The sequence below is a fragment of the Thermobia domestica genome, chromosome 12 (genome assembly GCF_964235325.1).
Source record: "Thermobia domestica chromosome 12, izTheDome1.hap1.1, whole genome shotgun sequence".
Taxonomy (NCBI): domain Eukaryota; kingdom Metazoa; phylum Arthropoda; class Insecta; order Zygentoma; family Lepismatidae; genus Thermobia; species Thermobia domestica.
This window is the reverse complement of record NC_137465.1, coordinates 115971374-115984252: the sequence shown is the minus strand read 5'-3', so window position 1 is coordinate 115984252 and position 12879 is coordinate 115971374. Positions and strand designations below refer to the sequence as shown.

Sequence of the window (12879 nt, the reverse complement as noted above, 5' to 3'; positions counted from 1 at the left end):
CGAGTGACGTCAGATTTTCTAGTAGAGGTATCACGGACTACGTTAAACTCATTTATTAAACTTTTGTTCGTGATTGTATTTTTAGTTCATCACTCTTTAAAATGACTTGCAAAGGATAGTGAAAGGAAACTTGGGATATTTCAAACTTATGATTAACTTAAGAATTTTATCTGTAAAAACTGCTCTGTAATTATGTCTTTGAATTTGTTCCCACGTATCGAAGTCAACTACCTTACACAACTCATCGTGTAAGTTCATGCATTGACGAACATGATAATAGAAGGTAGGTACACGTACGTACTATTTCACCACAAGTAAATAAAGTGCATGACCTCAGCACTAGTCAAAAAAACAATACGACTTGGATTCCCGAAGTCGTGGTATTGCAACGATAGTTATACTGGAAGCAAGACTTTATATACAACCGGGGAGCCAATCTGAAGTAGGTCATCTACAAGACTTGAATTAGATAAGTCTCCATCAATAAGTTTAAGAAATGTACTCACTTCATATTTATCAATATATAGTCATGACACGGTACTTGGAACATTTTAACAGACACAAATAAACATAAATTACAGTCATTAAAAATATTCTCCGAAACTCGATTCTTTTATAAACAGAATGTTCATGAATATTAGCATAGGAATTATGGATGTGTAGATTTCTAAGGAAATACTAGTTAATGCTATGAGTACGATACCTCTCGCGTAAGTCTTTTAATATGTTAATCATAGATAACTCATAGCACAACTGCAGTACTTTGTAAATTCCTATTATTTAAAAAATAAAATTAAAAAATCAATATTTTGAAAACAGCATGAAAAGCAAGGGTATATAATGATGTCCCGTTTATATTTGCGATATGTATCTTTCTTCTTTATTTCTTTTAAAATGCAAGTTGCCATACAGAAATGTAACTTATGGAAGTACACAACAAAAATAAACTGAAATTCAGAATATTATTTCGGCCACATTACAGAATGAGTAGAAATATAAAACAATATTACAAAGGTGCAAAGGAAAGATATATTTGCAAACTGATTTGAAATGTTCAATTGTACATACATTATAAATTATCGGGTGTTCTAAAACTGGCGCCCACGTACCACAGAGCACCATTATACAACTGAAAATAAACCATATATATATATATATATATATATATATATATATTTGTATACCTTTCGGGTCCTCGCGAATTGCACTATGTGGCAACGTTGTAGACAAAGAAGCATAGATTAGATCTACCAATCCATCAAATAATTACATTGATTTTTGTCAGATGACAGTTAAAGTCAATAAATGTTGATACTAGCATCACTATTACCTTAACAATCGATATAACTGATTGATAATTTGTAGAGCAATGCTAATGGTTCCAACTTAATATACGATGTTGCCACATAGTGAAATTTGTTTCCTCATAGCAGCTGAAGGAGGCCCCGGAGGGCATTTCATCATATAACATTTTCGCTTTATTTTGACCTGTAGAACTCTGTGGTCCGTGGGCGCCATTTTTAAAACACCAGAATATAATTATATATACACACACAATCATATACAAAACACAATTCATATAGAATTAAGTTATCTCAACGTCATAATTTCAATTACATTCATGATTAAAAGGTTTTTTTTTTTTTTTTTTTTTTTTTTTTTTTTTTTTTTTTTTTAATGTACCAAAAAGCTGAGACTGGAAATATTTCAAATTACCCATTACACAAATTCTTGTTAACAAAAACAACAACTCCTGTTGCCAACTGATTTTCTTATGAATGTTTCACTTTGGTTGCTTTTATTTCTTCTTCATATAACTTCTGTAAAATCTAAAACAAGAATAAATACAGCACTAAAATACGTTATAACAGATCACGATATATATATCACAGATTTAAAAGTTTGTCTCGTTGATAGTATACTTCACTTAATTAGCACTGTGCATTTTAAAAAGTCTTAATGAAGACCTATTTATTAAATCTTCCTTACTTCAAAACTTCTAGTTTCCACTTAGCGTCTTTTGATGTCTGTGGTGGATACCTTAAATGCACATCTGCAAAATAAAACGGATAGTCATACAACTAATAAATTTACAATAAAATTATACACAACATACCATGAGCCAGAGTCGTCTGTACAAGATCTATGCTATTTATATAACAGACAATTTCTATTGCAGACTTCTAAGACCTGTGCTGTAGAGTAAATTTTGAATAGGAACATACGTATCTGAAAACATACCGTTTACCTGTTACATGGAAAATAATAGCAAAGCATAGCAGGACTGAAAGAAATCACATTTTTTTTATTTAAATCTATTTTTTAAAATTTAAATAACTTGTACCTGATTTTTTAAAAACGGAGTACAATTTAAATTATATTGGTTTTTAAATGAAAACCTAGGGGGTTTCAGGTTTCTTTTGTGTGATGTTAGAATAAGAATCAAACCGGAGATCCCTTATATTTATGTAATGTGTTTTCCAAAAGGTGGTTTTCATACGTGACAGTTACTCAGTAGCAGTACATTATTGTTTTCCCAACATATATAGGAATGGGCAGTCACAGTGGTCCTCGGAATTCATTTCACAATAATTGGACGAAAGAAATTATGGTAATCTTAGCACGTATTTCATTTTAAGCATCTTAATCTATAAAGAACGAAAGTAAAACATACACGTGTACAATACGTTACGATTTGCCAGACTGTAAAAATTTTGCATTGCGTTGCACAGCGAGTATATATATATTTTAAAAGTTTTATATACTTTAAAATAGTAAAATTATTCAAGATAAACTTACGTATCATCATGAATTGTATATGCATATAAATATCCTATGTCAAGTTACCTGCACTCAGTGTGACAAAAATAATACCAAAATATGTCAGATATTTTAGTAGTAACGTGTTTCTAATCAAGAATGATTTCTTTTTAAATATATATTTTTATTTTTTTCCTATTTACATTATTAACAACAAGCTGCAATGTCCGTTCGTAGTATAGAAAGCATATGTTTATTTCAAATATATGAAAGGTACAATACAACCCTCTTTTTGAACTCCGCAGGATGCGCATTTGAATCGAAATAAAAAGACAGAAACTCAAATCGACACAAATAATAACTATTTTCTAAAAATTCTTTCAAACGATGCAGCCGTTCTTGTTTGGTAAAAATCTATTCTCTCCAACTTAGAAGACGCCTTTCAATCAAAGTATAGAACTAATTATAATAAGTATTCAGATTAACCCAAGTTGTTTACAAATTCATTTTAAACGGTGCAACCATGTCCTCACTTTCGAATACAAAATAGGGCAAATTTAGATATTACAGAAATGTTCCTCCTTTAGAAGCAGAATTTTCGAAAACCCTTGGACATGTCTCAACTTATTTTCAATGAGGATGTTATATATAAAGTTACATCTGCCTAAATTGAAGGACTTGCGAGATACAAATTTTTGTCATAAATTTTGAACCCGCCTCCCTTTAGGATATCACTTTGGTGAAAGTGACAAGGTACAAATTCTGCTAAAGTCAAGTTCTAACCATGCTTAAAAATTCATTACAAACGGTTCACCATTTTTCCGTGATGATGAAACAAACAACATGAATGTTTATTTATATACTGTTTATTTATATTCATATTTATATACTGAGAATAACATAGAAATTGTTTTCCAAACCTAGAAACGGAATTTTCTATGGCTGGAGCACATGACCACCTATTCATAATAAAGAAGTTATATTCAAAGTTTTATCTTCCGAACATGAGGGGCTGGTGAGATATTCTATTTTTGGAATACATTTTAAGCCTCCCTCTTCCACTTCATTTAGGATACACATTTTAATGAAAGTAACACGATAAAAGTTTACTCGATAAAACTGATAGTTCAAACATTCATTTCAAACGGATCAGCTGTTTTCCTGTGATCATGAGACAAACAACATCGATTTGAACATGGAGGGAAAAAATATAAAAATATTTAACTTCTCCCTTTTGAAGCAGAATTTATGTAAACGTTGGGACATACGAAGGATTACTTTTAATGAGGAGTTTATATATATCAAGTTTTATTTTCCTAACTTGAAAGGCCCCTGAGACAGCCTTTTTTTGCATAAATTTTGATCCCCCCCTCTTCTTCGTTAGAATATGTATTTTAATCAAATTGACACGATAAAAAAAATGTTTCCCTGTCTTAATTGAGATCTTGAAATTAAACTTTTTATGTCGCCCTATTAAACGAATAAACAAAAAAAGTGGCGTTAAATCAGGCGAGCTCGTAGACTGCGTAATTGCGGGACCTCAGCATTGGTTGAGATGGTCATGGACAGCACAAGCAAATGTAGTGATGCAACAAAATGTTCAAATTACATTTGTTGGCGAAAGTTCAATGTCCCAAATAAGTTGGGCAATACGTCCTGCAGGAAGATCATGTATCTGCCACCTATTGGGTTGGCTAGTTGCTGTTAGCCATAGGACTGACTGGCATGAGGGTTTTGTAACCCCAAATATGTCTGTTGCGGAAATGGAAAACAATTTCTTGACAACGACAGGTAGGAGGAATACAAGACATTTAACATCAGGTAATCCTCATCGTGTGACGTCAGTATTCAACCCCTTTGGAACGTACAGTGCATACAATACCCAGATACATCCACATCGTGTATTCATTTTAGGTTTGTCTTCTTTTATTTTCCATGGAGCAAGCAAATAGATGTTTCCGGACATGAGTTTTATTCAAAATTTAATTTACTTCGTACTCACTACACCCCTAGAACTATACGTCATATCGTGATCATAGTGCCCGATATGAAACTCTTTTGTGTGCATTGCTCCGTCCATCTCAGTTACGTTATTACTGTTGTAGAAGTTTTTTAAATTTGGATTTTTGTGATACTGTAGTGTCCTTAGTTTCGTAACATTGAATAATAAATGCTATATTGTAGTTTTCATTTAAAATGCAATGTAATAATCTGATGTAATGCCCTTTGAAAAATTACACAATTATGTTAATTGGCAATACTGTTAATCCGGAGATATTGCAGATTATGTCAACAACTCCCTTCTGCCAATTTTTGAATCGTTCATCATCCTGTTTTTTTTTAATCAATTAGTTCAAAAGTTACAAAAGTATTTTAAGACTAGTCCAGCATGTATATATATAATCTACAGGGTGGGCACAAAGTTCCATTACTCCTTGATAAATGGCCTTAATTGATACCCGTCGACTATGCAAAAGCACATGAAACAAAACTTAGGCCTGCACCCATATCGACCTACCCCCGTGTAAGAATTACCGGATGCAAACATGGATCCGAGAGTGAAGGCATTTGCGGCACTCTTTCAGACGTTCGACACAATACCAAAGTATTCTTTACCGATCAGTGTGCAATTTACAGAAGTTTTCGCGCACCCAATGTGGTCTTTTGGTCCAAAGACAATCAACACTTTTATGAAGATTTGGAACAGAATTCCCCACATGTGATAATATGGGCAGGCGTGGACACCAGACGCGTGTTTGGGCCGTTCTTTTTCGACGATGTTGTGAATCACCAGCGATACCTGGACATGTTGCAGAACTGGTTTATTCCTCTCTTGGAGAAGCACGGAAACAAAAAAGACATCTTAGTCTCAGCATGATGGGGCACCTGCCCATTGTGCCCTCGCCGTACGCGAATATTTTACAGAAGTCTTCCTTTCCTGGGCGATGGATTGGTTGTGGTAGTCCGGATTTGCCAACACTAGTTGCCTGGCCACCACAAAGCCCAGACCTCATCTCCTGTGATAAAGTTCTATGGGAGTTCATAAAAGGCATCGTTACACAAAATCAATACGACACCACTGCTGAACTGACAGAATCTGTAAAACAAGCTTTCACTCAAGTTACACCTGCAATGCTCCGCAAAATGTCGCACAGAACCTGGCAGTGTATTATCATTTGTCATGAGAATGATGGTCCACAGACTGTTCCTTTGGACACTTAATGTTTCCTATCCCAATAAAACTTCTTAACGGACTTTGTGACCATACAAAGAGAAGTGACTCATTCATCATCGCTCAGACCATACTACTGTAAGTAGAAACGTGGAATTTGGATAGAATACTCCTTTTGTCAAGGAAGCGAGAGATAGAAAAGGAATTTTTTAAAACATATATCCTACGAAGGGTACAGGCGGATTAAATTTTCTGCCAAGAATTGTGTATCTCATGAATCCCTGAAGTTAGAAAGATGAAACTCAACATATAAACTCTTCAATAAAAATAAAGGACAACGTGTATCAGCGTTTTCTAAAATACAGCTCCTGACCAGGGAAAGGGGTAATTTTTATAATTGTCATATTTCCTTTATTCAGAAAGTGCCGAATGTGAGATTTTTGTTGAGTTTGAAGTGTGAAATTCGGTATATAAACTCATAATTAGGGACAAAGAAATACATATTTAAGCTTTTATTATTATTATTATTATTATTATTATTATTATTATTATTATTATTATTATTATTATTATTATTATTATTATTATTATTATTATTATTATTCAGAAAGTGCCCAATGTCGGGATTCGCCTAAGTTCGGTGCACAACCTCTTCATTAAAAATGACCGAACATGTGTTTCAGTATTTTGAAAATTCCGTTTCTATAGAGTAAAGGAGGTAGGGCTCCCACATTTCTAGACCCAGATACCCTATGAATATCTTCATACGTAGTTATGTATCTGCTCCTTGCCGAAATAACCTTCAGGACAGCGGATTGGATAACGTAAATCCGGGACTGTCCTGGCTAAACCGGAACATCTTGGAGCCCTAAAACGGGAGCAATTTCTACGATTTTCGAATTTCCAGTTTTATACTTGTTACATCCAAGGACACTAAAATGATAAACAGTGCAATTCCTCGACGTATGACGTGTGCCGGCAATGGATCTGGAAAACCAACCCGTGACAGGCCAGAGCGTCACAATTCAGTAGTGACAGAGTACTGGCTTAGTATAAATGTTTCTGGATGGTCGCGCAATGCCTCGTCATCGCATGCGGCAACATTTAAAGCAGCTTTTCGCTTAACCACGGTTGAATTGTGGCGTATCAAAACTGTGGATTATTCTTCCGTAAGAATTGTATCCATGTTGGACGGAATGTTGCTATAATGACACGACGGGTTCATTCGGGACAAAGCATTTCTGTGAAGTCTCATACAAAAGTACAAGAATTTGGTGTATCTTTTAAACAAAGTCTTTACCTTTTATACAACATTTCACATTTTAATATCAAAGTTGGTTTGCGTATTGTAAAAAAAAAAAATAACGAAGCGAAGCTGTGTTTTAAATTGATTAAACCGAGGAAGAGTCAACAAGTTCTTTCTTGTTATTGTATTTGACTATTCTGAGGATTTTCTCGTGAAAGTAGAGGAACAAAATACAATGAATAGATGCTTTACTCTAAGATTCCGGAAAAAGAAAATAGTTTCTCCTCAAAGGGGAAAAGTACTACAAAGGAACACATCTTACACCTTATACGCACATATCCATTGCAGCCAACATTAGACTAGAATTCGAGCGCAATAAATACGTGGTCATTTCCCGCTTATCGTAGGTTTTGAAAATAGGTATTAAACCATAAAAGCAGACATGCTCCTATCATCTCATAAGACACACAGAGGATTTCGACTGCTGTCTACCTATAGTCAATTATTACACGAAAAAGTAATGTAATTTAAATTTCTTCCCTTACACGTTAAATCTATGGCATTTACTGACCAACCGGTAGGCTAATTTTGCTTTGATTTATAGAACAACGTCTAAAATAAATTCGTAGTTTTTCAACATTTTGTCTTCACAGTTGATGTATTGAGGAAATAATGATTTTATACCACATCAATTCATCTATACGTGCGAATTCACTGATATACAAAGAGTGAGAGAATGAACGACTGGATCAATAATCGAATCCACGTCTGCGATGTGTTAACCACAGCCATACACTCTTCCACTCTTGATATGTTTTACACCTATAGAGGAACTGTGGTGTGATATAAAATTGTCATTTCCTCAATTTATGAACTTTATTATAAATTCAACTGTCAGATGTTTCTTTAATGTAGACTCAGAATTGTGGTACAATCCATATGGTCTAGAGAGGTTTAGCACTGATAAAAAGGATGAAAGAATATATGGTTGTTCAGACCAGCGTAATGGTTATTAATCATCGGCAGGGTAACCCGAAGACGAGTTTGAATCCGGTCCAGGAGTGCATTTTTCACTCTTTGCATATTATATTTTCTTCAAATAAAAATAAGTAATAGGAGTTTTGTAACATTTGGATAAGTGGAGGGAATGTTTATAACTAAACATGTTTAATAGTTAAGTATTAGTCAAAAACTGAATAGCGATTATATAAATAAAATCAAAACAAAATCAAATCAAATCAAATCAAATCAAAACAATCCTCATTCAGCCTGGACTTAATCTAGTCGAAATCTCCTTTCTTCTCCGCAGCAACATATGTGTTTCTGCAAATGTTATACGTACAGGGTGTTTCACCCAAAAAGCCGTGATTTCAAGCCGCTTCAAAATTTATTTAAATAATAGTATAATAGTATATATGTAAATTCAGAGCAAACAAAGTATAAATTTTATTTTACATTTTTTTTTTTTTTTTTTTTTAATTTTGCATAGCTTAGCAATGGAGGACCGTAGACTTACGTTGCAGCAGAAAATCTCCTTGGTGAATTGGTTCATTGAATCACGCTCCCTTGTTGGCGTCCAACGACGATTCCGACTGGAGAATCATTGTGCATGTGCACCATCCACGAAGTCCATATAACGCTATTTTAATCAGTTCAATAAGACTGGTAATGTTACAGGACTTCAAAGAGAGGGATCTACCAAACTGTGTGTACAGTACAACGTATTGCAGTAGTGATTCTGCAACAGCATCTGTTGTGAATAGCCCGACTAAAAAATCTTTGCGACTTTTGTAGGCGGAAACGCAATATTCGTAACATCATGTTGGCGTATTCTGCGGAAAGACCTGCAAATGTTCACCTACAAAATGCAGATGCTTCAAAAATTAAGAGACATTGCAAAAAGAAGGCGTCTGCATTTTGCAAATCATTCAGTGCGTTAATTGCTGATAACCCAGACATTATTGAAAACTTGTGGTGTACAGACGAATGGTGCAGAGGTGAGTGTACTTTTATCTGTCAGGTGAAGGAAACAAACAAAATATAAGATTTTGGGCAACAGAAAATCCACATGAAATGGTACACTCACCTCTGCATCCGGAAAAGGTTTTGATTTGGTATGCTGTATCAAAACGTGGCATAATTGGACCTTTCTTCTTTGATGGCTATATCACATCAGAAAATTATTTGGAAATGCTTGAGCATTACTTCTATCCTGGTCTTCGGCATAAAAGGTGTCCACTTCGTCGCCAAAGAATCCAGCAGGATCGAAATAAGCCGTATACAACAGAACCTGTCCTTAATTTCCTTCACAGAAAATTCGGCAATCGTGTGATCTCTAATCGCTATCCATTGTTCTTTTGAACAGGTTTAGAGTGGCCGCCATGCAACCCAGGCATTAACACTTGTGAGTTTTTATGGGGTTACCTCAAGCAGGAGGTATTCAAGCATAAACCCGATCTTTAGATAAATTAAGAGCAAACATTGAGCAGTGTACAGCAGCAGTTAGTTACGTCACCCTTGGTAAGATTTTTGATAACATGTGAATCAGGGTCAGGGAAGTGTCCAATCGTCAGGGTGGAAACTTCGATCATGTGTTACGCTAAACTTTACTGTTACATTAAACTTAAGTATTTCACTCACCATACCATGTAAATTTCTCTTACTATAGTCATCAATAAAATACGTTGTTGCACTTCAAAATCATGGCTTTTTCACTGAAACACCCTGTATTTTGAAATATATTTTTTTGTCTTCTACAGTTAAAACTTACAACACTTCAGTAATATATTTAATACTTTTTCACTCATTCTTATGTATGATTTCATATTTTCATAACAAACCATTTTATACCTTTGCACAACACTTTAAATTCATTATCTGGTCTGGCTGATATTTCATTTCTAAATACTTACCCAAACCTGACAAAGATAACGCTTCTCTATTTCGTGTCTGCATTGATGCAATTATTGAATTTGTAGTGGTGTGCGGGCCAAACGTCTGGAATTAGAAGGGAATCTTCGTTAACAATTATATTAGAACTGGACACCTTTCTTAATTACTTCTAACTTTTATGCAAAATCACTATCATTATCATATAGATATGGCACTTATAACGGTTTTATATGGGATTCGAACCCTTAAACAGCACTTATACCACTGACGCTGTTTTTATAGTAATTTACCTGATTTTGTTGGGTAATGCATCAAACGCAATAATAGAATTACGATGTATAAATAGACCAAATAATATTGAATCTGGGTAACTATTATTCAAAAGAGATTGCGACGACGACGGACACGTTTCGACGGCAATTAACTCGTATCGGACATTAATGGGCTACATTATAACTAAAACATATGTAAGATATATGACACTATTGTAGATTTCATTTCTAATGTAAGAAAATTATAATAATAATTATTATTACGTATCCCCTTCTTAATTGAAAGGATTTAGGGTTTACCACGATACGTGCCTGTAATCACTCTACAATGATCACTTAATATGATAAGGTGAGTTTTATTTACAAAACGGAAAAGAACACGAATAAAAAAAAATAAATAAAAAAAAAATGCAATCAAACATTTAATTTTGCACTATTAGTAATTAAGTAAACATCTCATTAACAGGTTAGAAAAAAAAGCATTTTATTATTAGCGGTGTAGTGAAATATGTATGAGTAGATCTTTTTGTCAATGAAGTTACATTATTCTAATGAAAATTACATTATAGATTTCATACTTTTACGTTCTACGGATCTTTACACGTTTATCAGCTAGTAGATATGCCAGATACATTTTGCTGAAATTGGTGAAGACTTATCAACATATTTCTCAATAAGAATTCTAAGCAACCACTCTTACTGGACAAGTCTTGCTTTCTGCATCACGCAAAGAACTAAGCGTGTGATACTATACTACTAATAATGATACAGTGTAGTATTCGTAGCATTCAAGACGCGTTTTTACACAGTAAAAAACGTTCCTCTCCATTCTACATTAAGAAGCAAGCGCGACCAATGCGTGCTAATCACGGGATCGTTAATACGGCGGCAAATTCTTCTTATTTAGGTGTATTGCAACTATCTTGATCAACAGAGAAGAATTAAATGAACAAAAGCGAACACAGAACAGAATTAAATATGTAAAAGAAAAGTTTTCTCTCGTTTTTTTTAACAAAAATATAACTGAAATTGCTCACAACACACTAAGCACATTTAAAACAATTTTAAATTATCGCCAGATTTAGAAATCGTCAGATATTGAATTTTTACATCTCTTGGAGAGTAAAGGTTGTTCAACTCAAATCTCAAATTCTGGAAGCTTACTGAAGTTTCGTAGATTTTATCCACATCTTAATATAAATATTAATTCATATTGGGGTTCAATTATTCATCTTTACAATTTAAAACATTATTTTCATCGTCTCTTACCATACTAATTAGTTTTATTATTATTATTACTTATATTGTTCGAAGGAGGAGATACAAAGTCAGATGGTTTAAGATTTGGTGAATTTGTAACAAAATCAAAAATAATATGGTAACAAAGTCAAAAAAATATCGTAGCCTAGAAAAGAATATACCTTATTACTTTTCAAAAGTTATAAGATAACAAGGGAAAAGGAACTGATTACCTTATCCCTGCTGCCAGTGAATAAAGATCATTCGTTAGGTGAATCGGCTATATTCTGCACTCAGGCAAATACTCAGACAAGACAAAACCATACAGAAACTTCACGATTCTGAAATTATTACATCACAGATCCATTCATGCATTTCTAGACTGTAAGAAAACTAGATTTAGATTTACCATTTATAAACCCATGTTGATTTACATCCAACTGATCACGTACGGCATTATACAAGTTGTTGTACATTATTTTTTCAAAAATTTTGGGAATAACATTCATTATAGATATTGGTCTATAATCGTTAATTTTGTCACCTTTAGTCTTAGGTATTGGTGTTACGGCTACAATTTTCCAGGCTTCAGGATAAATATTTTCATTTAAACTCCAATTAAACAAAGATGTTAACACTGGTGAGATTACTTCAGCTACACCTTTTATAATAAAAACAGGTATTCCATCTATACCTGACGCAGATTTAGTCTTTAAGGATTTAATAGCATCTCTTACATTTCTAGTTGTAATAGGATGTATTTTCGTTTCACAAAAAGTTTCTGATGATGTTGAACAATTATTTGTATTGCTAATATTTGAAAATGTCTGGTAGACTGATGCGAAGTACTCTGCAAACAAATTTGCCAACAACTCGCAGTCGGTAACCAAAGAATCGTTAACTACTACTCCAGTTGCAGTCTTGTTATTACCCTTAGATACATATCTCCAAAATTTCTCAGGATTACTTTTTAATTGATTTTCCATTTTAATATAGTGAATACGTTTATCATCTTTTAACTGAGTCTTAAAAGCCTTGCGGTAGTTAGCAAATAATAAATAGTCTTCATGTTTTAATGTATTTTTATACTTTTTATGAGCCAAATTCTTTGCTTTTAATAAAGAAACAGATTTTTTTGGAGTACCAACACGGATATTTAGATATTCTTGGCCTAGATTTCGGAATATTGGTTTCCATAGCTAATATAATTGCTTTTTCAAAATCGACAACAGCTTCATTTATATCTGGTTTTAACAAGATATTATACCAATCTATATTAGCCAGTTGTTGATATAATG

At 33.6% G+C, this 12879-nt stretch overlaps 1 protein-coding gene across 3 annotated transcripts in view; it reads right to left on the bottom strand.

Moving 5' to 3' along the window:
- Positions 1-484: 484 nt before the first annotated feature.
- Elp1 (elongator complex protein 1) overlaps positions 485-12879 on the bottom strand; it is a 163087-nt gene continuing 150692 nt past the window's right edge. For all 3 annotated transcript variants that reach the window (XM_081734001.1, XM_081733999.1, XM_081734000.1), the window contains exons 25-26: positions 10091-10175; positions 485-2053 (exon numbers count right to left, since the gene is read on the bottom strand). In XM_081734001.1, coding sequence (XP_081590127.1) covers positions 1986-2053; positions 10091-10175 — 153 coding nt within the window. In that variant the 3' untranslated portion in view covers positions 485-1985. The remainder of the gene's footprint in view (positions 2054-10090; positions 10176-12879) is intronic.